The 23,479-nt window shown below is 35.9% G+C and overlaps 1 protein-coding gene across 1 annotated transcript in view; it reads right to left on the reverse strand.

Moving 5' to 3' along the window:
* COL11A1 (collagen type XI alpha 1 chain) overlaps positions 1–23,479 on the reverse strand; it is a 134,178-nt gene that overhangs the window by 39,016 nt on the left and 71,683 nt on the right. The window contains 13 exon segments of the mRNA XM_032696726.1: positions 5,412–5,465; positions 5,771–5,860; positions 6,581–6,688; positions 7,605–7,658; positions 9,745–9,798; positions 10,645–10,698; positions 13,810–13,854; positions 13,944–13,997; positions 14,125–14,169; positions 16,259–16,312; positions 18,891–18,944; positions 21,438–21,545; positions 22,453–22,506. Of these exon segments, the coding sequence (XP_032552617.1) occupies positions 5,412–5,465; positions 5,771–5,860; positions 6,581–6,688; positions 7,605–7,658; positions 9,745–9,798; positions 10,645–10,698; positions 13,810–13,854; positions 13,944–13,997; positions 14,125–14,169; positions 16,259–16,312; positions 18,891–18,944; positions 21,438–21,545; positions 22,453–22,506 (828 nt within the window).

Genomic DNA, 23,479 nt, shown 5'->3' on the forward strand with positions numbered 1-23,479 from the left:
CAACCCAAAGTTTTAGTCAAGTTTTATGCTGTACGTTGCTATGATGATCAGTATGTTTCTGCATATCAAGTCACCTGTGTAAAAATCTATTCAAGGATAATGACTAATCTAGTGTGTCATACAGAGGAGGTTTTTATGCACAGGTATCTTTACATAAGCACAAAAAAGTTAAAAATCTAATATTGTAAATTAAAGGTGAAAAGACAGGCACTATATGCTGAAAACCACTAAAATTGAATCTTTGTTTTCTGTCTCAAATTATTTACAATTTTTGCATCAATAGAGTGCTGTTAAAGGTGCTCCCCAACTTTTCAGCTTTACACCTTCAAAATAGTTTGTAATATTTTAAAGTTATGATTCATAATTTACTTTTCCACAGATATCCTAGAATTGGGATACATCGTGGAACAGGTACGTAATAGGTGGTGTAGCCTGAGGCTCTGAATAGCCTTTATTTTCACGTCTAAGCAAGGTCAAATTTGCTGGCCCTTGGACATTGGAATTTTAAGATGCTTTCACCTATGAGAGCCCTGTTTTTTGCTTTTACTCATGACATACTTTTCTGAAGTGACCTTGTTAGCATAACTAGTACTAATTCCATAATAAGTGCTTTTCCCTCCAGATAACTGTGGCAGTAAGAATATTGAATGATTTCTCAAAATATTTTCGTGAATTATCTCAGTAAGATCTAAATTTGTGTGAGTGTTCAAATAAAGTATTTGTATGGGAATCATAGATGACTTTATCCTTCCAGGTGTTGGGGTTTTTTAAGTCTGGGTGAATGCCTAAGTTTCAGTCCTATTTCTGTTGTTTTAGCTCCTAAGGCTTCAGTGAATTCAACAAGAAAAAGTCACCACCCTGCAGCCATTCTACCATGGTCTCTGATCTTGTCAGCTCTCATAAACTAAACAATTTTAGGTCATCTCATCAGTAGAATGAAAGAATAGAGATGAATAAAACCCAAATAACTCAAAGATCTTTCCTATGTCAGACAGTAGACTCTAACAGTAGCCATAATTTCTAGTAGCTCTTTTTACTCAGTCAACTTTTCACATTTATCTTTGCATTTCACCAGGGTATGAACATGGACTAAACCTTCTGTTTTCAAGGAACCTCTCCCTTCTCTGTGAGAATGGCCTCTGATCAAAGCAGAATACATTAAATCATAGTCACAACTCAGAAAAGCATTTAGGCAGCTTCTTAAGTCTGTTCTCTCTTTCTATGCTTGTTATCTTGTTTTGGTCACTCTGTCCCACTATGAAACAACCTCCTTATATCATGACACCATTTGTTAACCTGTGGCCTTGCAGTGGTATTCACATCCTGAACCTTTCTATTAATTCATGGGGTTTTTTAAAAAAAACTTCTCTACAGAATGGAAGTGTCATGTTTTGTCATGTAATACCCTTATACAGACTATAAACTCATTATCAATCTTGGTTTTATCTCACTTTCTGTGACAAAATATGTACCTATAGCTATTGTATACATTACATAGTAGTGGCAATACTTTTTACTAATGGTTAACAAAATGCTCAACAAGTGAGGGTCCCCATGACTGCAAAATGTTATCAGAGGGATGAAAATAGCTCTAGATAGCTCAGTACCAATAACTGGGTAGCCTACAGCTGGCTTATTCTGAGTCTAATTTGAGCATCCTATTCCTAAATGAGCAAATGAAAAATGACTGCTTGACATTCCAAAGAGCTTTCTCTCATCAGCATTCAGCATCCCACACAGTAGTATGAGAAGGGAAGAAAACAAACAGAAGACAAAGATAGCAGATAAAAGAGAGCTGTTAAAAAACCTCAAACAAAACCCCCACGACAACAAAAAAACCTCAACCACAAAACCAGCCACAAACCCTCTACAAAAAGAATCCAAAAAACCAAACATGAACCCCTTACCAAACCAACAGAAAAGCCCCCTTGCTCTGAAGTGCGTTCATGCATCTCCTTCTTTTGTCCAAATCCCTCTAAACACAGTAATTGGCACGCACAGTATTTGGAGCAGTCATTTGTTTGGTATGCTTGCAGATGTATCTGCTAGCCAAATAAAGCTTATAATTGACTATATATGCTAGTTGGAAGCACTTGGTATTGGCAGGGAATCGGAGGAAAGTCATCCAGTGGCATGAATTCTCTTCTTATTATAAATGGCAAATGAAGACTCCACTATAATTACACTTCTGGGTGTACCCACTGTTGGCTAAAAATAGATGGGAAAATATTTTAGGATTATTTGATGCTCATGGTCTGCTATGACCTACTGTGAAAATGAAGCAAGCTATTGTGATTTAATTCTGGTCCTTGAAGACGCACAGAAACCCAGGATTAAGGGCACCTCTACAACTTTTTTTCACTGAAAAACTGTTTCAAGATAAAAAGTTAGTAATTAAAGACGAAATGGATAAAAATCCCACTGAGGACTCCTGGAGTACTTTCAGGGAGAACTGGTGCTTGTTTGCACCTCAAGTGGCCTGCTTGTACTACAGTGAACTCAAAGCATTTAAACAAAAATTAAACTGACCCTTAAACTCTCTTTCCACTCTTGCTACCACTACATTTATTTCTTAAATATTGGAAAAACCATATGCAAAAATTTCTTAACCTCTCAAGTGTTTCTTTCTATGACTGTTTACCTTAGCAGAAAGTGTGGCCCCAACAGGACTGGATTTCTAAACTGAAGCCCTTGGCATTGTGCTCCTGACACTCATATTCTGTATGTTTCTGCACTATAGTTCACGATAATTCTAGTCTGGCAGTGAACTCCCATTAGCTGGGGAGCATTAATAAGAATTCCTGATTTTCTCTATCAATTTAGTTTCACATGAAAGTAATACTACTCATGAGCTCTGAGAAAGCTCCATGATGTGAACCAAAAGATAGTAAATGGGGATAATTTAGACATCCTCCTCAAAAAGTGTTTTCAACTAAAACACTAACTTATACACACCCTATGGAAATTAGAAAAACATGGATCATCTGAATTTAAATTCAAACACATGTATTTCAGAATACGGACAACTATCACTAAATAAGATAAGTGCTTTTGCCTCACAACCTTATGTATGTGTCTTTATGAGGAACTATGACAGGAGTGGCACTGCTACTGTGTGGACATCCTGTCTGGCAAAGTGGGGTGTGTTAAATGTCAGGTATGTTTGTGCTGTCTGGTTTGTGCATGCTCAGAAAAGTTCTGGTTCATTGCACCTGAACTAACTATCTGCTTGAGAGTTCAGTCCAGCCTTAGGGGCTCCTCTAACAAAGAATCAAGCTATGACCTTTAGATTGAAGAGATTATTCTGGTCTGTGCTCTCGATTTTGATTCACCTTTTCTTTTAACATTTCAGGTTCTTCAGATGGGTAAGGTACTATCCCTTTTGACTCTCCCTACCAGCTTCTATTCCATTTCATTCCATTCCCAGCTACCTTGTTTTGGTGCCTTTTGGGAATATATTTGTACTTCACAGTTTTAACAACTAATTCACAAATTCAAGTTCTCATTTTAAAGAATAGATGCTAAAAGGCATTAAGAATTCAAAAACCAATTTTAAGAATTCAAGTACCAAGTATTACTTGTACTACTAATACTCTTTGAGGTTTTTTTATCCTTGTCTAGTGCATTTTAATCTCAATATGAATTGCTGGAACATAGAGCTTGATTGTTGAAATACACAGAATTTCAGCTCCTCCATTATTTTTTTTGTCTAACAAGAATAGCTACGCTGATTGATATTTTTTTCCTTTACTTCAATTGCACTAAATTAAATAAATAAGTTGTCAACAGTCAAAATTGACACACTTCACATTTGGGAATAACTGTACTGTGTTTTGAATACCAGTGCATCCTTGTAGAACTTCCTTGCATAAAAAATGACAACAGAGAATAGGTAAATTTAAGCATATTCTACTGTTGAGCTTAAAATGTTGAGAAGGAGTTGCTGTATGAAATAATTTTTCTCAGTTGTACAAAGGGAATACAATATTATTGGGTTTGTGTGGCACAGTTTTGGTAGGGGGGTGCTGCAGGGGTGACTTCTGTGAGAAGATGCCAGACACTTCCCCTGTGTCCGACAGAGGCAATGCCTGCCAGCTCCAAGATGGACCAGCTGCTGGCCACGGTTGAGTCCCTCAGTGATGGTGGTAGTGCCTCTGGGATAATGTATTTAAAAAGCAGGGAAAAAAATGTAGAATAGGAACTGCAGCTGGAGAGAGGAGTAAAGATATGTGAGAGAAACATCTCTGCAGACTGTGAGGTCATGTAGAACGAGGGGAAGTAGGTGCTCCAGTCAACAGAGCAGAGATTCCCCTGCAGCCTGTGGTGCAGACTATGGTGGGGGAGCTGTGCCCCCCCAGCCCATGGAGGACACCCACACCAGAGCAGGTGGATTCCAGAAGGAAGCAGTGACCCCATGGAGAGCCCAGGCTGTAGCCGGCTCCTGGCAGGACCTGTGGACCACGGAGAGAGGAGTCCATGCCGGAGCAGGTTTGCTGGGAGGACTTGTGACCCCACAGGTGACCCACACTGGAGCAGCCTGTTCTTGAAGGACTGCACCCCGTGGAAGGGACACATGGTGGAGCAGTTCATAAAGAACTGCAGCCCATGGGAAGGACTCATGCTGGAGAAGTTCATGGAGAACTGTCATGGGAGGGACCCCACACCAGAGAAGGGCAAGAGTGTGAGGAGTCCTTCCCATGAGGAGGAAGGAGTGGCAGAGGACAGTGTGTGATGAACTGACAGCAACCCCCATTTCCCATCCCCCTGCACTGCCTGGGGGCAGAATAAAGCAAAAATGAGGAGTTAAGTTCAGCCTGGGAAGAAGGGAGGGGCAGGGAGGTGTTCTAAGATTTAGCTTTTATTTTGCATTATCTATCCCACTGTGATTTAATTGAAAATAAATTAAACTCATTTTCCCTGAGTTAAATCTATTTTACCCATGGTGGTAACTGGTGAGTGATCTCTCTGTCCTGATCTTGATTCACAAGCCTTTCAGTGTATTTTTTCTTCTCCTGCCCATCTGAGGAGGGGAATGATAGAGCAGTTTGAGGGGAACCTGACATCCAGCCAAAGTGAACCCACCGCAACAGCATGGGTCCATCATTCACTATCCATAGATTTTTCCAGTATGGAAAACTTCTCTCATCTCAAAACTACTTTGTGTAAGTGGCAAGTATTGAGCAGCAAGTAAATCTATCTACTGGTAGCAGATAGATACTTTAGATAGAAGGCTTTAGATACTCTCAACCTTCACATTCTTTGAATGTTTATTAGTATGGATACTTAGTAGAAGTTTGATCTGTCTGCTGTTTTACAGACCACATTAATGAAAACATCACAGCATGTAAACAAGAAAAAAGGTTACTAGGTAATGTTGTTTATATTTCCAAAAAATTATTATGGTTACTTACCATTGGGCCAGGTGGACCCTGTGGGCCTTCCCCTCCTTTCAGACCAGCTGGACCCTAAAAAATGTAAAGAAAAAGAAAAAAAAGCTTGTCTACTAAACTGGAAGGTTCAAGACTTACTTTTGCAACACATGAAATAGGAAAAATGTAAAACAGGAAAAATGTAAAAATCCAAAGACAAAAACCTGCATAAATTCCTTTTTTCTTATATAGTCAATGATACTTAAGAGTTGGATGTTTGAGGTCTGTTTTCCTACTGCATTCATTTTTAAGCACAGTAGATTCCATGAAATAAAAGAGTTAATCTTTTGTTTCTTATATTTAGAAATATCATGTCAATTGCTCTAGTGCTTGTATTATACCTGAGCACCTGGAAGGCCTCTCTCTCCAGGGAAACCACGAAGACCTGCTGGTCCATCTTTCCCAGGAATGCCTTGAGGGCCTGGATCACCCTGAGAAACACATTACATTTTGATTAAAAAAACCCTCCACGTTTAAAATGCTCATATTAGTTGTTAAATGAGTGATGAAAATGAAACACCATATCCCAGTTATAGTAATAAAAAAAAAGATTGTGCTCCCACCCATTCACCCACTTTGAAGATTACCAGTACAGTAGTCTATGGTTAAATTTATAACAAACTTTGACAAAATATAGTACTAGTTATAGAATACAAAAAGAGTGAAATACATAAAAAGTAATAAAAATAACTTTAAAGACACATTCAATAAAAATTTAAGGTACCCATTTATAATGAAAGACTGAATAGAATTACATAGTAACTAGATAAGCAATATTTTTAGATAAGCAATATTTCACTACTACACATCTGACTTTAAATGCCAATGTGCAATTTTCCACCTTGGGATGAACATGTCATTACTAAGTATTTCCATATTGAATCTGTAGTATGTGCAAAATATTTGTTTAGTTTTTATTAAAAAAATATTAATTATTGGCTCAAGAGAATTCTCATCATTTCAATGGAAGCAGACACGGCTCTAAAATTGGAAACTTCCAGTCTTTCAAATCCTTCTGGGTGAAACGTGCCAATCATGACTTTATGCTGTATGTTTGGATTTCATTCTGCATGCCTACATGATGATTTGAAATGTCACACTGTCAGCAGTTTACTGCCCCTTCCAGTTTGTTCCCCAAAGCCACATCATACCTTAGCACCTTCTTTTCCTGCAGCACCTGGGAGGCCCTGTTCACCCGGTGGACCAGGAGGACCTGGATGACCTCTTTCACCAATTGGTCCGGTCTCACCAGTAGGACCCTAAGCAAAAGTGTAAAACTTTAGTCACCTGAAGGTATTTTAATGTCTTGGGGGTGTGGAAGGAAGTGGAGAGGAGCAGATTATTAATATCTAGCTGTTATGAGTATCTGTTACAAAACAGTATTACCATTGGTTAGCATACATTCCTCACCTTCCCTCCAGGCAAGGCTGACTTACAAAATACCTTTGTCCTATAAAATAAATCTTGCATTGCATTTTGCCTGCAGACATGTCTGTACAGCTTCCAAAGGGTGAAATCCTGACCTTGTTCCTTAAGCACCGAAGCTTTAAAACACAGCGTGTTTGGGAGAAGGTTACAAAAAGGACACGGGAGAGAAATCCATGTACTATTCTTGTCTTGAAACACTTCTGTACTGTTGTTTTTCTGAATAATATGAATTGTAACAGAGGAGAGTTGAAAGATTTCTCTTCAGATTCACTAGCAGAAAAGTTTCACCGAGGGAATTACCTAAAAAAGCTTATGCAATCCAAATGCTTGATTTAGTTGCAAATTACTAAGATTAGATCAAATGAAATTTTGATAATCTCTCCACAAGCTAAAAGTGACTGAAAATTGTCCTCTGACAAAAAAGTCTTTCTAAAATGTTTCATGATAGAGAAATCTGCCTTCTTGACTTCTGGAAATCGCTAACTTAATAATCACATGAAAAAACCCCACACACACAAAAAAGAAAGTGGAAAGGTAACCCCAACAATTTCATATTTTGTGGAATCACTGATGTATACCTTTCTAATGTTGTTATGCATATTTTTTAAAAAACTTAACCATCGATATGGTCCTTCTAATACAACAAAAGAGACTGCCTTAGCCATAATATAACCATTAAACTTAGATCTTATGTTAACTATGTTAACTTATGTTAACTTATGTTAACTATGAAATTAAATTGTGTACCTGAGGGCCAACAACACCACCAGGACCAGGGGGACCTGTTTTTCCTTGAAAACCCTGTGAAATAATTATAGAAAATTATGTTACCCTGGACAAGATACAGAAGAGCAAAATTCATATCTGTGCTGAAGAGGAGAAAGAGAAATTCCATATCACAAATTCCTTCTCTTCAGGAAATAAAAATGAGAAATCCTATTTTCCTGTGTATACTTAAAAATGAAATTATTAGTCTCTCCTGTATCTATCAGTTCCAGTCTCTCTGAGGTGATATAGCTGTAAAAATTGCTGTCAGTTTTCCAGATCTCTCTAGGTGAACTTGATTAGGTGAGTTTGAATGCATAAGTGATGCAGCTAAAAGACAGTTGAAAATACATTTTTATATTTGTATATTATGAATCATAAAGCCAGACATAAAAATGCTTTTTAAAGAAAGACACAGATGGTGAATTAATTTGGAGGGGCATTAAAGATAATGTGGAGGATTACAGAAAGAAAATGAAAAGAAATAAAGATCCAGGTAAGATGAAGATTATGTAGAAATGGTAAAAAAGGCACCACGAGTACCACAAAAAGAATGAAGCTAATGAGAAACTGATGTGATGACAAAAACTGGGAACCAGAGAATAGAGAAGAAATGGGTTTCAGACAGTTTTTTAGAACACTGGCAAATTTTACAGAATTTTCATTTTCTAACCAGTGGCTCCAGACTTTAGGCCAAAATTAGTCAATAAACTGAATGACAAACTCACTTTATAATAGCACTGTTTAATGCATCTTTGAAAAATGCTACATTATTTCTTTCAAATACTGGAAGTGTGTTAGGAGACTTCACTGCTGTATCACATTAGGGTTCTACATAGTATTCCCTGTCTAACAGCCTATGTCTGCCTCCTACTCCGCTCACCTGTGTAAAAACTAAGGTGTGATCTGGCCCAAGTTTCTTACAAACACTGAGCCCTTTTCCAGTTTCAGCTTTTTTACCCTCCTTAATCTGATTCTCTTCTGGCTGCTAGCCAGATATTATCATTGTTCAGTCTGGCCCAAAACTGAACAAAACTGAACAAAACTGAGACCTATGAAATGATCCAGATTTAAAAAAAAAGACAAAAGTACCCCTTTGTTCTAATGACAGAAAATCAGAACTGCTACAGATGGAACCATTCAAGTGTCCCTTCCTTTACACAGTCAAAGCTTTGTCTGTAAGCCTATTGTAAGAAAAGAGAAGGAATGTTGAACATTTTGGTCCAAGTATACAAATACACAGGGCAGAAAAGAGTGCTAATGAAAAGCTGCAAAAGACCAAATGTTTCTCTCACACACAAAAAAAGCCACTATCGTTGCAAAGCACTACTATGTCACAATGCTACAGCACTAGCAGAAGAAAACAGAGATTTTCAGAATGATGTGCTACTCCAAGCTGTGTGCTCCTCCTTCCAGCAGTGGAAGTGATTCACCAGTCACTAACAGATTTCCAGTGATGCTGGACCTTAAAATACATTCTACATGCTGAGAAAATTCCTCTCTAAATTCATTTGTGGCTTTCTCTCCAAGTAAGAACTTTATTTTATTTTAGTGGAATATGAGTACGGTTTTGGTGCTATAAAAATAGAATGTTTTTAAAAATAATTCCATTAAAACTATTACGCTATTTTTTTTCCTTTTGATGCCAGAATTTATTCATTGTGATTCTTTCCAAATGTAAGGGTTTTTTTTAATAGGTTAAGTCATCTTTGATCCTATTTTCCAAAGGTCTTGGCTTTTCAGTTTTCTAGCTGCTTACCAATAATAAGACTTTTTATTATGTTATTATTTATGATACATGGCATTCAGTGAGAAAAGAACTGTATGGTAACTGTCTCAAAAATCTTAATTAAAATTGAGATCTGGGTATTGATCTCTTTTACTTCTATTGACTATTTAATCTCATTGTGAAGCTACTAATTGGGCATAGCAAAGAATAACCTCACACTTGTATCATGGAAACAAAATAAAGCTTTCTCATGCCTTACCTACCAACCACAAGTACAGATATACAGCCCCTTAGTGTCAGCCTCTTTCCCTTTTCCCTGTTGTCTCTATTTCTTTAGTTTTGATCACATAATCATGACCTCTAGGGGTTTACAACACTAACACATTTACTTACAGTCTCACCCCGCTGCCCTGGGTGTCCAGGCAAGCCATCTTTTCCAGGTGGTCCCTGAAATTGTAAAATACATAAATCAAAACATTCTGGAAAAAAGTGTGCAATTAGCTGTAAGGATCTTTTTTTTTTTTTTCCTAGACTAGTATTTGGTAAAGCTTAACTGCTCCTATATAAAACAAGTAGGATTTTAATAATATTTTTTCCTTGTGTCCTCCCTGATGTGTGTTAACAACTGCTTGGAGAATGCCTGTTGACAAATATAAACATGGTCAGAATGAATTTCTGAAAATTCAGAAATAATGGAAAACCCCTATACTTCCCTTCCATTTTTCTTTGGTTAATAACTCAATTAACACAAAACTAAGCATTACAGGAGTACTAGATGAAATTGTAGGTTTGGCATTGGAAATAGAAGAAACAAACGCATGGGTGAAAAAAAATCACAGGTGGTTTTATTCTTTTGTACTTACTCCACATGAGCAGAAGCACACCGGAAGAGCAGTAAAACTAGTTCAGGCAGCAGCTCAAATGTGCTATTACTTCTACGCATTTCTGCTACTAATGAATGTCTCCTTCCTCTTCCTTTTTTCCTCAAAGAATCAATTGTTAAAAGAAAACATACACCAGCAAAATAGTATTTTGCTTTAACTCAGTGTGTGACCTGGACATTGGATCAACACACTAGAAGATTTGCAGTTTGGTATATTATGCTGAACTTTTTATGAGCTGCACCAATGATCATTTTGAATATGTGAGTCCTTAGCCTCAGAGCTCAACAAGCATATTTGTAATCTATATATAAACCATCCCTCATATAAATTTTTAAATAGTCACTTCAGGGACACTGTATGGAAATTAACATTCCTGTTGCTGCACATACTTAATTAAAGAGATACTTACTGGAGGTCCCTTTGGTCCAGGGAATCCAACAGGTCCCTGAGGCCCTTGTGGTCCCTGGAAAAAAGGCAACCAAATAAGTAGTTTTACTTAAGCTGCCTTGACACTGGATCAAAAAGTTTGTTTCAATTATAAAAAATATGAACTATGTAGATAATGTCTGGATTTAAATATAAAGCCTCAGCTACACTGTCATAAATATTGGTAGCAACAATTCTCATGCACAGACATTGGAGGAGATTTCCTGAAAGCAATACTGCTTGTGTAGGAATGCTGTAAGAAAAGAGGAAAAGTACTTGTACAAACCATGTTTGCATCTGACTCCAAAAACTGTGCATAACAAAGTAGGAACCAACTATGAGTAACAAGCACTGTTTTTCTATGTTGCATAAACCATGGGATTTAGTCAATGGTATGGTCATCTCTTTAACTTTCAGTCAAACAGTCATCTTTGACAATTATTAAACTCTGACAATATTTCAAGCCAGTACAACAGTACAAACTTCCAAATAGAATAAGCTTTCCAGAGTTACTTGGGATTAAATACAGAATTTTTGCTATAATGAAAAATAGTTGAAAAATCCCATAATGCATGAACATTTTATTTTTATAGTTTTGTATATATACATATACATCGAGAGAGAAAAATTTCATGTTTTACAAATTTAAAGCTGATCGGGTGAATTAATGCATTGCGCACGTATATGTACAAGTGTACACATACACGTGTACATACAAATATGTTCAAATACATCTATATACACAGATATTTACACAAAGTACCAGTTTCGTAGTACATCGCTGTTCCTGAGGTTGTCATCAAAAAAAACAGAGGCCAGCTTTTAAAGTTTATTGTTGATATGCTGAAAGGGACTATGCCAGCTTATGAAAATAATTTTTGCTGTTTAGTTTTAGTGTACTAAGTCAAAGTGTAACAATCTTAAAACCTTACTTATTTTACATGGTTCCACAGCAGAGACAGGTACTCTAGTCATGTAAAGCAAGTCTTCATTGTATTCTACCTGGTATATGATGTGTGGTTTTGCTATGACATTAGCTGTCAAAGTATGTTAGAAATGTTTGTTTGATGCAAAAGACTTGAAAAAGGAGACCACATCTCTCAAATTAAGCTATCCTTCTGCTCCTCTGATAAAGCTCTGTTTTCCAAGTTCCATAAGCCTCATTCCTTAGAGCCCAGGATCAGTTCCAGAGCACAGCTGCCTCCTGTAGTAGGCGGAGCAGTGTGCAAATGTGGCTGTGGGAGAGGATCCCTTGTGCCCTCCCTGGGAGAATTTGCCTTTAAATGAATCTTATTCCAGGGCAGACTTTCATTACACTGAAATACTAAAACTGAGTCAACTAAGAAGTGCTAGGCCAAGGGAGAAATCTTTGTGATCTTACTGCACTATCCATAATTTTTTTTTTCTTCAAAAGCAGGTGTAAGGCTGTTTCTGAAACCTCCATAACACACCGATACACTCCATATGAGGGTTTGGATCTTTTTTCTATATGCTGTGTCTGTTAACAAATGAACTTTTCTCATTTGCTTTTGGATATAACACAAAGCTTAACATTTCGAAAAAAAAAAAAAAAGGAGGAGCTCTACAGAGGAAAACTAATAAAATTGACTCAGCTACTCTACAAAATATATGAATTAAATTGGTCACTCCCAGAAACTGGGTTATAGGAGCACAATTCAAATTTTACAGTTAATTGCACCTTCTTTCTCATAAATTTCCACTCACATCTTGAGGCTTTTTAAAGAAAAAAACTTGCATTTTATTTCTCATTCACGATTTGGCTTGCAGGTCTCAAGCCACTGATGGACTGACGGATTATGTGAGAAAAAGCATTAGAATACTAACAGCATGCTATCAAAATTACATTTTCTTTTCTGTCTTAAAATTTCATTTTAACAGCAGCTACAGAGGATGGATTATTTAATGTTTACATGTCTGGTACCTGAAATAGTCTCAGAGGAGTAGAAATGACAGTTTTATTTTTTGGCTGACATTCACCCCTATTGGGAATCAAATAAGATACCTCACATTTATATTATACAAGTGATATGAGACATGGTGCTCTATGATTCTTCATCTCTTCGCTCTTATCAGTTTTTCTCCAGGGATCCTTCATCTTGGATTGATCTGCGCATTGTTTTCGGTGTCCCCACAACTTCTCTTCCTCATAACCTGCTGGAGCTGTCAGCAAACTCCTCTTTCAAAAGGATCTGCTATTCACCTTCTGGTAGTCTGCCTCTGATCTTCCTCCTCAGTGTAATGCAACCTACATTTCCTTTCTTGCACTAAGCCTAGTTCTTTCCAACCACCATCCTAGTTAACGTAAAAAAAGAAAGCGACAAGTACGGAGCTGGGGAAAATGCACAAGGAGTTCCCTCCTGAAGAGAATACTGGGACCTGGGAGTGGATACTGGGAAAAGATCTACAGGTTCCCTATATGAAAAAGATTAGCATTTAATGAAATATAACTACAAAAGAAAAGTTTTTTAAGTTTTGCAAAAATACTTTGGCAGGAAACTCACCCACTTAAACTCAGTTGGTTTTCAAGTGCTGCTATTACAAATCTGATTTAATAATATTGTTTTTCTATATACTGCTGTGCAATGAGCTGACTGTATACTAGATTTGTGTATTGATTGTTAAGACAACAGCAAGCTGAAAATTTTGTTTTAGAGAGAACAATAGGTTTTCTGAAGTGCGAAGAAAGTAGGTTGAAGGGAATTAGCTGATCAGAACAAAAAAAACCATAGCTGCTTCAACAAAGAATCTTCTGGAAGCGGCTTGAGTGTTTGCAAATCCAAAGAACAGGAAGTAAGCTGCAGTAAGCGGGCAATTCTGAAGAGCATAAGCTGGTAAGTACACCTGTAACTCACACGGATATATATAAACTGCATGGATATAACACAAAATGTGTATGTATTTTCTGTGTCCTACATGTAAAAAAAAGTGATGGAAGAAGCTTTCAGCAAACTTCAGCTACCCCATTCATAACTTTGTGAAAAGCATCATCGGAATTGAGGTTTTGTTAGTTCTTTTTACTCTGGTCAAAGAAGCGCAAAGATATGAGAAGAACTGAAAATAAAACAACCCTCCCACCCTCAAATCACACTCCTATCTAGTGGGAAAAACAAAACCAGCTTTCACATACCCTTTCACCTGGTGGGCCAGGAGGACCATCATTGCCTGAAGTACCCTGGAAAGGAAAGACAATAGGTTCAAAGATTTAGGTTTATTTAAAAAAATCAGCCTGTAGCCAATCTGTACAGTGTGCTTGAGCATTACCTTTGGACCTGGTTTACCAGTGGGACCTCTGGGACCTCTTGAGCCTCTTGGACCCTGTCAATTTAAAACAGATGCGCTTGATAAGTATTGGATACTATAATCAAATAAAATTAAATCTTCACAGTATAGTGAAGGTAATTTATACAAGAAAGCCTCTAAATTGCAAATCAAAAGAACATACTGTTGGTCCTCGCTGTCCTCTGGGGCCTGGTTTGCCATGTAATCCCTAGAGAGAAAAGTTGACAGAAATCATCTTAGCAGACACTCTATTTGTGAGATAAAGTTTTTTTACTGAAGTGGAGGCAGAGTGCAACTCCCATAAGTTTAGAAGTTATTTTATCTTTAACTATGTAGTTTGCATTTCAATTTACAGAATCATGGTCCTTGATAAAATTGATTATCTTTCTGAGTTCACTGGGACTTGTGGCTAAATGTGCTAAATTTGCCTCAGAGTCAGATTCTGTCAGAGGCATTAGAAGATTTTAAACTACATTAAAATAGTAGTGAAGATAGCACACAACAAGCAGAGTGCCTCTGCAGTAGTCTAAAGGACTTGGCATCATTTCCAGTGTAATAACAGCCTTGAAGACAAGGTTCCCAGTTTCCCATGCACAACTCCACAGGTTAAGAGAGAAAAGAAAGGCAAGCCTCTCTTCCTTTAGAACAGAAATGAGAACTGTAATAGCTACCAAAATTACGTGCACTTGCACAGCAATACAGAACTTACCTGAATACTAGCCCTTAATTTTTTGCTTTAATATATCTCCTGATCATACCCAACAGAATTTTTTCTTTAGGCTCTGCATTAATATTGCTGTGCATTGTAACACAAAGAATCTTAAAATGCAAGAGAGTATTCTTCAGGTAGAAAAAGGAACTTGATGACTGGTACTTTCTAATCTCTGAGGTAAACAAAACAGCAACAAAAAATCAGCAGAGATGTTTTAGCATAAAACTTGCCTTTACCAAAAAACAATTAAAAGCACACACCTGCTTTCTTGACAGGTTTTTTTTTCTGTTGGTTTTATTTCACTTATCAAAATAAAAATTATGTGTTGTTTTTGAAATGCTACACAGTTTGTGATTTCAGGGACAAGGACTATCTTTCCTAGTATCTGTATGCGTGGTAGCATAAAACACAGTGATAACCCTTCAGGCAAGATTAACAATATCTGATTCTCATTACAAAACGAGCAGTTAAGGTCTTATTGATGATCAGCCTAATACTTAAGTATACAAGCAGTTTGATGGTGTTATTATATGAACTGAAAGCTTTATGAAGGCCTGATAACAGATCAACATAGTTAGATTTTCAGAATTTTAAGTCTGCTGTTTGATGCTGTTGTTTTGCTTGCTTTTTAAACCTGGTATTTGTATTAGCAATCGTGTGTCATTTTTCCTAAAAAGGATGAACTGCGCATTGTTTTATTGCTTGTGCCTGTAAATAACAACATATTTTTATCTTAGTTAAAATAATACAAGAAAAATTTAAACCATACATAAGCAGTGCAAGTGCAATTGGATTTCATATATTTCATCTTAAAAGAATGAATTTCTGCTTTATTTTGTGATACAAATTAAAATGGATTCCTAAGAATAATGATGTGCTACTTCAGTTTAAGTTGCTATCACCTACGAATTCTGACTCATCTCTTAATTTCATCATCTTTCTAACATGTTCTGCTATGTGCAACTGAGCTTTAGAGGCAACAGCACAGTGACCTTTTTTCTAATCTATTTTTAATTGTTATAGTTTGAAGAACATACATAATAGATTTTCCCTCACCTGCTTCCATCAAACAAAGCAGGAAAAGACGTAATTTTATATTTTTTAATATATGTAATAGTATATATTCTTCGTCTTGTCTGGTATATTTTGCTTTTTTGAAGCTAAGTCTATAAAAAAACTACCTTGTGACAAATCAGAATACTTATGAAATACAAGTTGAATTTCCTTGAGGATAAATTGCATGGTAGCAGGATAATTCATGGGATACGGGAAAATAGTTCTTGCCAACTCACTCAGCTATACTGTCCAAAAAATCCCCTTCAGCAAAGGTGACTTTTTTCCTCTTTTTCAAATCATATGATTATGGCAGCATATGCGCAGAAAGTGTCCAAGTTCTTGTATATTTAGATGAATACTTTAAAGTATAAAAATAGTCTCTCAGTATAGACACATAGAGGTCCATCTTAAATGTGGAAAGCCTTGTTTTATAGTTCTTTAGACAGTAGCTTGTATCCTTGGGTTTTGGTGATTTCCCATGGCATGGAGTTTCAAAAGTTAACTGTCATGCAAGAATGAATTATCATACCCTTGCACCTTTCTCTCCATTGGCACCAGGAAATCCTGGGAAACCAGTCGAGCCCTATGTAAGAAAGCAGTGGAAATATCAGAGGATATCAACAGCAAAACAGTAGTATAGTCAATATTTAATTTACACATAAAGCACAAGTGCAAAATCATGCACATTGTACATGTAAAACCTGCAAGTGTGATGGCACTCATGAAAGCTGTAAATAAACTCACCATAATGCTTCAAGTCCAGAATGCATTAAAAAAAAAATAAAATCAATATATAGAATGGACATTATTTTCCATCTTATTAGACAATAAAAGACCTATTAAATCTGCACGATTTTTTTAGAGAAGAAATAATTAGTAACAGCTCACTAGAAATAACAAACAAACAAAGCCTTGTTGCATCACAGTATAATAATTCTTTAAAAAAAAAAACTAAAAAAAATTGTAGGGTTTTGCCACACGCTCTATTCACCGTACTGAGCTGTAAATTAAGTACTTCAGATGCTTTATTCATTGTAAATTGACCACTGGACAGTTTTGTTTAACTGATACACACAATTCATGCATAAGCAGAATCTGTGAGAGTATCTACTTGAAACTGCTCCCAGTTTTATTCCTCCTTCCTCCTTTTTTATTCCCCTTTTCTTTTGCTAACTGCCCAACCTAATCTGTACTATTTTCTTATTTATTTCTGGTAAACAGGTTCAGTTGGACAGTAGATCTTTTACCTGCCAAGGTGCTAATTTGCCATAAGGGACTTCAGGTCAAAGAGGTGACAGACATGATAAAATACACTTTTAACTGACTGGAGATGAAAATCAAGAGTGTTAGGTTTCATCAGCCACTAAAACTTACTAGCCAGACTCCCTGCTGTGATAATGCACCTCTGTCTGTGCAGCTCGTTAGTATTTTAGTGGCAAATAAAATGCATATAACCAAAGCTTAAAATATAATTTCTTGGTGCTCTTCTTTGAAATGTAATTATTTTTTCATTTTTTTCCTCTTGTTCTTACTTATGCCTTTCCTCTAATGAAACTTGTTTCACACAGTCATTCCAATTATCCATAAAAGACTTAGGGGCAGTACACCTTCACAAACACAGATTCTAATGACACCCTGACTGATATTGACTGGTGGGAGAAAAGTAAAATTTTTCTTCCTTTATTTTCCTTTTCTTTTTCTTTCCTTTTTGTTCTCTTTCTTGCCTCTTAATTCTTCACCAGTTGTAACTTTATACATGAATGAAACTGAAAATTCTAGTCTGTGAAGCCCAAGCACATTCTTTAAAATTGAAAGGCCAGTAAATAAACGACTCGAATGATGGGGCACTAATAGCCATGACTTGGTTGTAAATATGCCCAGTACTTCTGAAATTGTGCTAATCAAGAGGGACTGGATTGGAGGAAAAAAAAGGCATAGTGAAAATTATGAGCAAATGGCAGTACTTTAAGAACAATTCTCAGAAGAAAAATCATGAAAAGCAAGTAAGTATCAGCAAAAAGAATGGTGTGAACCTTCTTGACAATACTGGGACAAGATTTCCTATTTGCTTTGCACAGCTAACTTATTTTTCTGCTGCTTTTTTTCTTACTCCCTTGTGTTAATTTGATCTGGACTGTGAATAAGTTTCCAAAGAAATCTCCAGTGAGTTACGTTTTGTAGCTGTCATTATTCTTTCTTGGAAATTTAAGCAACAAATTAGAAGAGTGAACAGTGAACACAGCTTGAGAGCTATTTTCAATTTAATGTAATAAAAATTTAATACAAGGAAATTCTTGACCAAGTCTGTGTTGGAAAAGAATCAATCAATTTTTATTTGAAATGTTCTATAATTTTTGTTATTAGAATGGAACAATGTAAGAACTCTTATTTATCTTATTTGACACAGTCTGGAGGTGCAATGTCTCCCTACTGGTCTCCTCTACACAAGGAAATGTCTGTAGAACTATGCTTTTATTCCATTTTTTATTTCTTGCTAATCCCAGAAAAGAGAGCTTGCAATTAATTTAGCATGCCCATTTCCTAAAGCTGTGTTAGAACATCCTTGATAGAAATATATTTCATAAAAATGTTTTAAAAATAAAATCCTTCACTTAAACCAGATGGCTGAAGCATAGAGGTAGACATGGGTTTTGTCACATTTGTCTTAAAAGAAGCTAAAGGAAAACCTGATGAAAATAGTAAATTATATATTTCAAAGAAAAATGGCTTATTCTATAGAAGAAGCAGTAATGACACAAATGGAATCCTTGTACCACACTGAAAATTCCCATAACTATCAGCATCCATTTAATGGTCAATATAGTGCTTATTCTCTTTCAAGCATATCAGCAATTCTTTAATTTTCCAGTTGTTTACTGCATGCCAGTTTCTGATGCTTACACAAAAACAACAGTCATGAGAGCACGAGAACATGGCAAAGGGTCGAAGGCAGTGTACTTAAGAAGAGGAAACATAGTGCTCCATAAAGAGCCTAACTTAGGGATTCCCACACTATTAAAGATTGTACTTCAAAATATGACTGTCAAGAAAGAAAATGAGAAAAATGGCCCTTTCTTTGATGTCCACACCCTCCTTCTGCAAACACACAAATAAAATAACTGATGTCAAAGCACACAATGTACAGCTCATTTACAGCTCACCTTTGGACCTTGTCTTCCTGGATATCCTGGCAATCCAGGTACACCAAGCTTACCCTGCAATAAGAAAGCAGTGTTAAATTTTAATTTATCCTCCTTAGTGGTTCAGCAAACTTCTATACAAAATAATTTTTTCTCAACATGGAGTGATGATACTTCATGGAATATAATATTCAATTAAATAAATTTCTCATTTTCAAAATTAATCACCAGTGAGCTTAGTTCCCCAAAGCTAAATAAAAATCCCACTCCAGTGAATGAATCCAGAGAAACCAATGCCTCAGTGTTTTCTTTTCTCCCCCATGAAGTGTTGTGGGGCTGATGTCATTAAACAATTAATATTCTTTAAGAAATCAGGCTGTTAATAGGCTTAAGTGAGAAGAAATTATTTTTAGTTTATACTGTGTGACAGCTGACTTTTCATGAATAGGCATTTGAAGAATCAATGCTTTTCTTGAGTAGTTCTAAACTGAGACTATGATAAATCATGCCCCACTGACTATCTGCTGACAATAGATTTGTCAACAAATATTAAAAACTTGTTATGTTCAGAAAGGACTGATCAACACTGACATCAACCATTCTCAGAAATGAAATACAGTACCCTACTCCATTGAGTTGGTCTCTTTAGACCTCTAGAGGATGAGTGATCGTTTGCCGCTTTCAAAGGCAAGGGAAAGCAGTTTCAGACTTTGAAAGATGGGAACTCTGGGGAAGAATTTGTCTGTTTTCCAGACTATCACATTCTGGAGAAGATCTCAATAGAAAAGATATGACTACAAAGTATCATAAAGTACTTGCAGTAACCTTAGGTAATGAAAAATAGGAAGGAGAGACCTGTATGGGGAAGGAGATTTGCCAAAAAATGCCTGCTGGTAAAAAATGCAACACATGAAAAATATGTTGTATATTATCATTTTCTTGCAAGTGCATGTGTCTGGTGAGACATTGTAGAAGAACAATCTTTACATTTATGAAAATAATTATAATGCTGCCACTTTCGTGCCTCACTGAAACAAGCTGCTCGCGTTGCAATGATTTAAATGTTTTGTAGCATGACAGCGCATCAAACTCTTGCCAAAATCAGTGGAAGTTTTATCCCTGATTTTATGATTAAGCAAGCCCAGTTGCCTAGGTTTTGACTGTGGATACAAATGGGTTTTTTAATGATAACCTCTTTTCTGATATGTTCCCCATTTTTTTGGCACCCTACTTGGGATTTTCTTAATTAAGCAAATGCAGCCTTATACCTACTTGGAAAATAGTTTTCTTATCACAGAATCAGTTGAACATAGTGACCAAGAGACTACGCTGGCAATTTCATTACTTTCATTACAAGACTAGTACCTTTGCATCAAATACATCATAGGAATAACAAGAGAACAGAACATTTATAACTGGTTTGATAGATTTTCCTAATATTGTGAGGAGGCCCAAGAGTTCTCAAAGATTATTTTAGTTTTTGAACTAAAATAAATATCACAGGACCAACACCATAGAATTCCCCTCTGACCCACTCTGTTCTGGCCAAGTATCCATAGAATATTCACAGAACATGTCTGAATTCTAATGGGCAAGATAAGGTAGAAAGATTTGCAGAAAAGGGAAAACTGTAGGTCTAAAATTTCAAGGCCAGTTAATGTTTTTTTTTCAAATGTCTTCTGATATTTAGAGCTTCAGATTCTGGACTTGTGAGTTAGAGTACTAAATATGTCACAGTGAAGAAAAACTCCTTGAAAACATGAATCTACATTAATACTGAGTAATTTGAATATGAAGAATTAAAAATAACTCGAATTCATATTTGGAATTTACCAATTATTAAGAAAAAAAAAGGTTTGTTTTGTTTTGATATGGTTTACTTTGGGTTTTTTTTTTACTTAGGTTATAAAGATTTGAGAAAAATGGACTATTTCCTAGACGTCCAGAATTAATTATTCTGCATACATCATGACAACAATAACAATTTTTACAGGATTCCAAATATTCTTACATTTTTGTTAGTCAGCAATACTGAAAATAACTATTGTCATGAAACATATAGTTCTTTCTGGAGAATAGAAATATATTGTGGGTGAAGATAATATAACTCTTATTATACTGGATTGTTTTGTTGACTTAGTTAAAACAAAGTACACTGGCTTTCTGGTGTGAACTCAGCTTGCATTCATGTGAGAGAATAATTCTGTTTCTTTTTTCTATGTTCTTTGATTCATGACCTAAGGAATCAATTCAATGACCTAGCTATTTTCTTTGCATTGTGTTTTCCACAGCTGGCATGCACTGTATGTAATTTGGGATAAGAATGCAGTTGCCTTATGTACTGATGAAGTACTGTAATGTCTTTTTGTATACTTACAAAATAATGATTTCCAATACTTCTTCAAATGTGACCTCCAGTGGTCTATTTCAGTAGTGTCTCATAAATACTACTACTAGGTAGCTAAAGATTCTGCAGATATGGAGACTTCTTTTTTTAGTGATGAAGATTATGGGTTCCACCTATGTTATGAGGCAATGACATGTTTATGTCGATTTCTGGCTACTGACCTTTTCCCCAGCTGGACCAGCAGCTCCTGGATCCCCAGATGGACCCGCTCGACCTTTTGGACCTTCTGGACCATCTTCTCCTCGTGGACCTGGTTGACCAATTTCTCCCTAAAATACATTGCCTTATAAATATGGAACAATTGCCTTTGTGCATATATTAGAAAGATTACCTAACATTACTTGAAAATAACTTTCCAGTTAATCTAAATAGAGATGGCAATCATAGAATAGTTTGGGTTGGAAGGAACTTTTACAAGGTCATCTGTTCTTCCTGCAACGCACAAGGATATCTTCAGCTAGATCAGGTTGCTCAAAGCCCTGCTGAAGCTCCTATTAGGAAAATACTACTACTTATCTTCATCATATAAATGCAAATACATACAAATTAGATACTGAATATTACCTTCACAAGTGTAAGAGTCTAGTTGTCTTGCCTGAAGACAGTTGCATTTGTAAATTGTGTATTCTTATTTTTCCTAAATTCTTGTGAAGACACCCTGGCAGTCCATAGAAAGAATCCTGTCTTTTAAATACTTATATGGATACCATCTTTATGCATACAGACAACAGGCCAGGAACCACTAAGGAGTTTTTTTAGAACCTCCACAACACTTCTTATGAAAGGATGTAATCACCCATTGGGCTAAATAAACATTTTGACAGAGATTTGCAAGATGCTGGGTTGGAAGAGAAATATCTTTATCCTAGATAGATAAATTGTCCTCAGGCAAATACTGGAGATCTTGGAATCTGGAAAAGGAGTTTCCCTAGGAAGAAGATTAGTGAAGAGGATATTCAAGACTGACATTCACTTCCTCCTTATAACTGTGCCTTTGTTGATTCACAAGAACCATATCTCTGCCTCAAATTTGTGCATGCACAGGGAATAATAATAATTTATGCTACTAGCCTTTATTTTATTTTTTGTTAAAATATATTTTTTTACTTTAGTGATCCTTTCAAAATAATAACACTTAAACTTTTAAGAACATATGGGCTATGAATAAATGCTTACCCGGTCACCTTTAAGACCCATGTCGCCTTTAAATCCTGGAAAACCATCTTCACCCTAAAAAAGAAGACAGAAATTCATTTAAAGACTTTAGTAATAAGAGGATTTTTTTTTCTGCAAAAAGAAAATATGGTCACCACAGATTAAAATAATGTGCATAAAGCAAGAACTTCAGACACAAGAAAATTTGCTATGACTATTACTATTTTATAGAAAATATAGCTGTGCAATATACAAAATGACTTTTTAGTTTTAAAGTTTTTAATAACATCTATTGAAAAATCTAGTTAAAGATAGAAACAATGTAACTTTTCTGTTTCAATATGAATTATCTTGCAAAGTCTTTTCTTAACTCCTAAGCTGTTTTTGATTATTGCTCTTTTTAATATGGTCATCTATTCAATTAAAGAAAAAATTGGTGGTAAATTATTCAATGTTATTCTTTGTGACAGCAGAACTTCCCTTTTTCTTTTAAACTAGCGTCTAAATAGAATCATGAAATGAAATCAAAAAGTTGACTAGTTGTGACATCTTAATAAATTGACAAAAAAACCTTGATAATAATGCTCATAACTTAAAAGAAGTAGACAGCAATACTCAACCTTGCCTACTCTCATTGGCTGAAGTGGTTGAAAGAAAGCAGAAAAAAAATTAAGACCGAATCCATATACAGTGGCAAAATAGATGCACATTATTGTCATTCCTAGTGAGAATTACTTATTTACTGCCTACAAATTCTGGCAGAGAATTTACTTCAAGCAATTTAATAGGTCTTCATGCTGAAGCACAAGCAGATAGTACTCAGACAAGTTTCATTTACATCTGCATGAGTTAGTTCAGATGCAAACAGAAATCTCCAGATGTGTTCAGTGGAGTTGTTTATGTCTTGCTCCAGCATAAACGGATCAGCTTTTGGTTCAGCTTTCTTAGACTAACTCATCATAAAACTACTGTTCCAATATCCAGACAGCCAAGATTATTGGTTCAGTTTTCATCTGATGCTTAGTTATAATCTGGCAGTAAAGGTCTT

The sequence above is a fragment of the Chiroxiphia lanceolata genome, chromosome 9 (assembly GCF_009829145.1).
Source record: "Chiroxiphia lanceolata isolate bChiLan1 chromosome 9, bChiLan1.pri, whole genome shotgun sequence".
NCBI classification, from domain to species: Eukaryota; Metazoa; Chordata; class Aves; order Passeriformes; family Pipridae; genus Chiroxiphia; species Chiroxiphia lanceolata.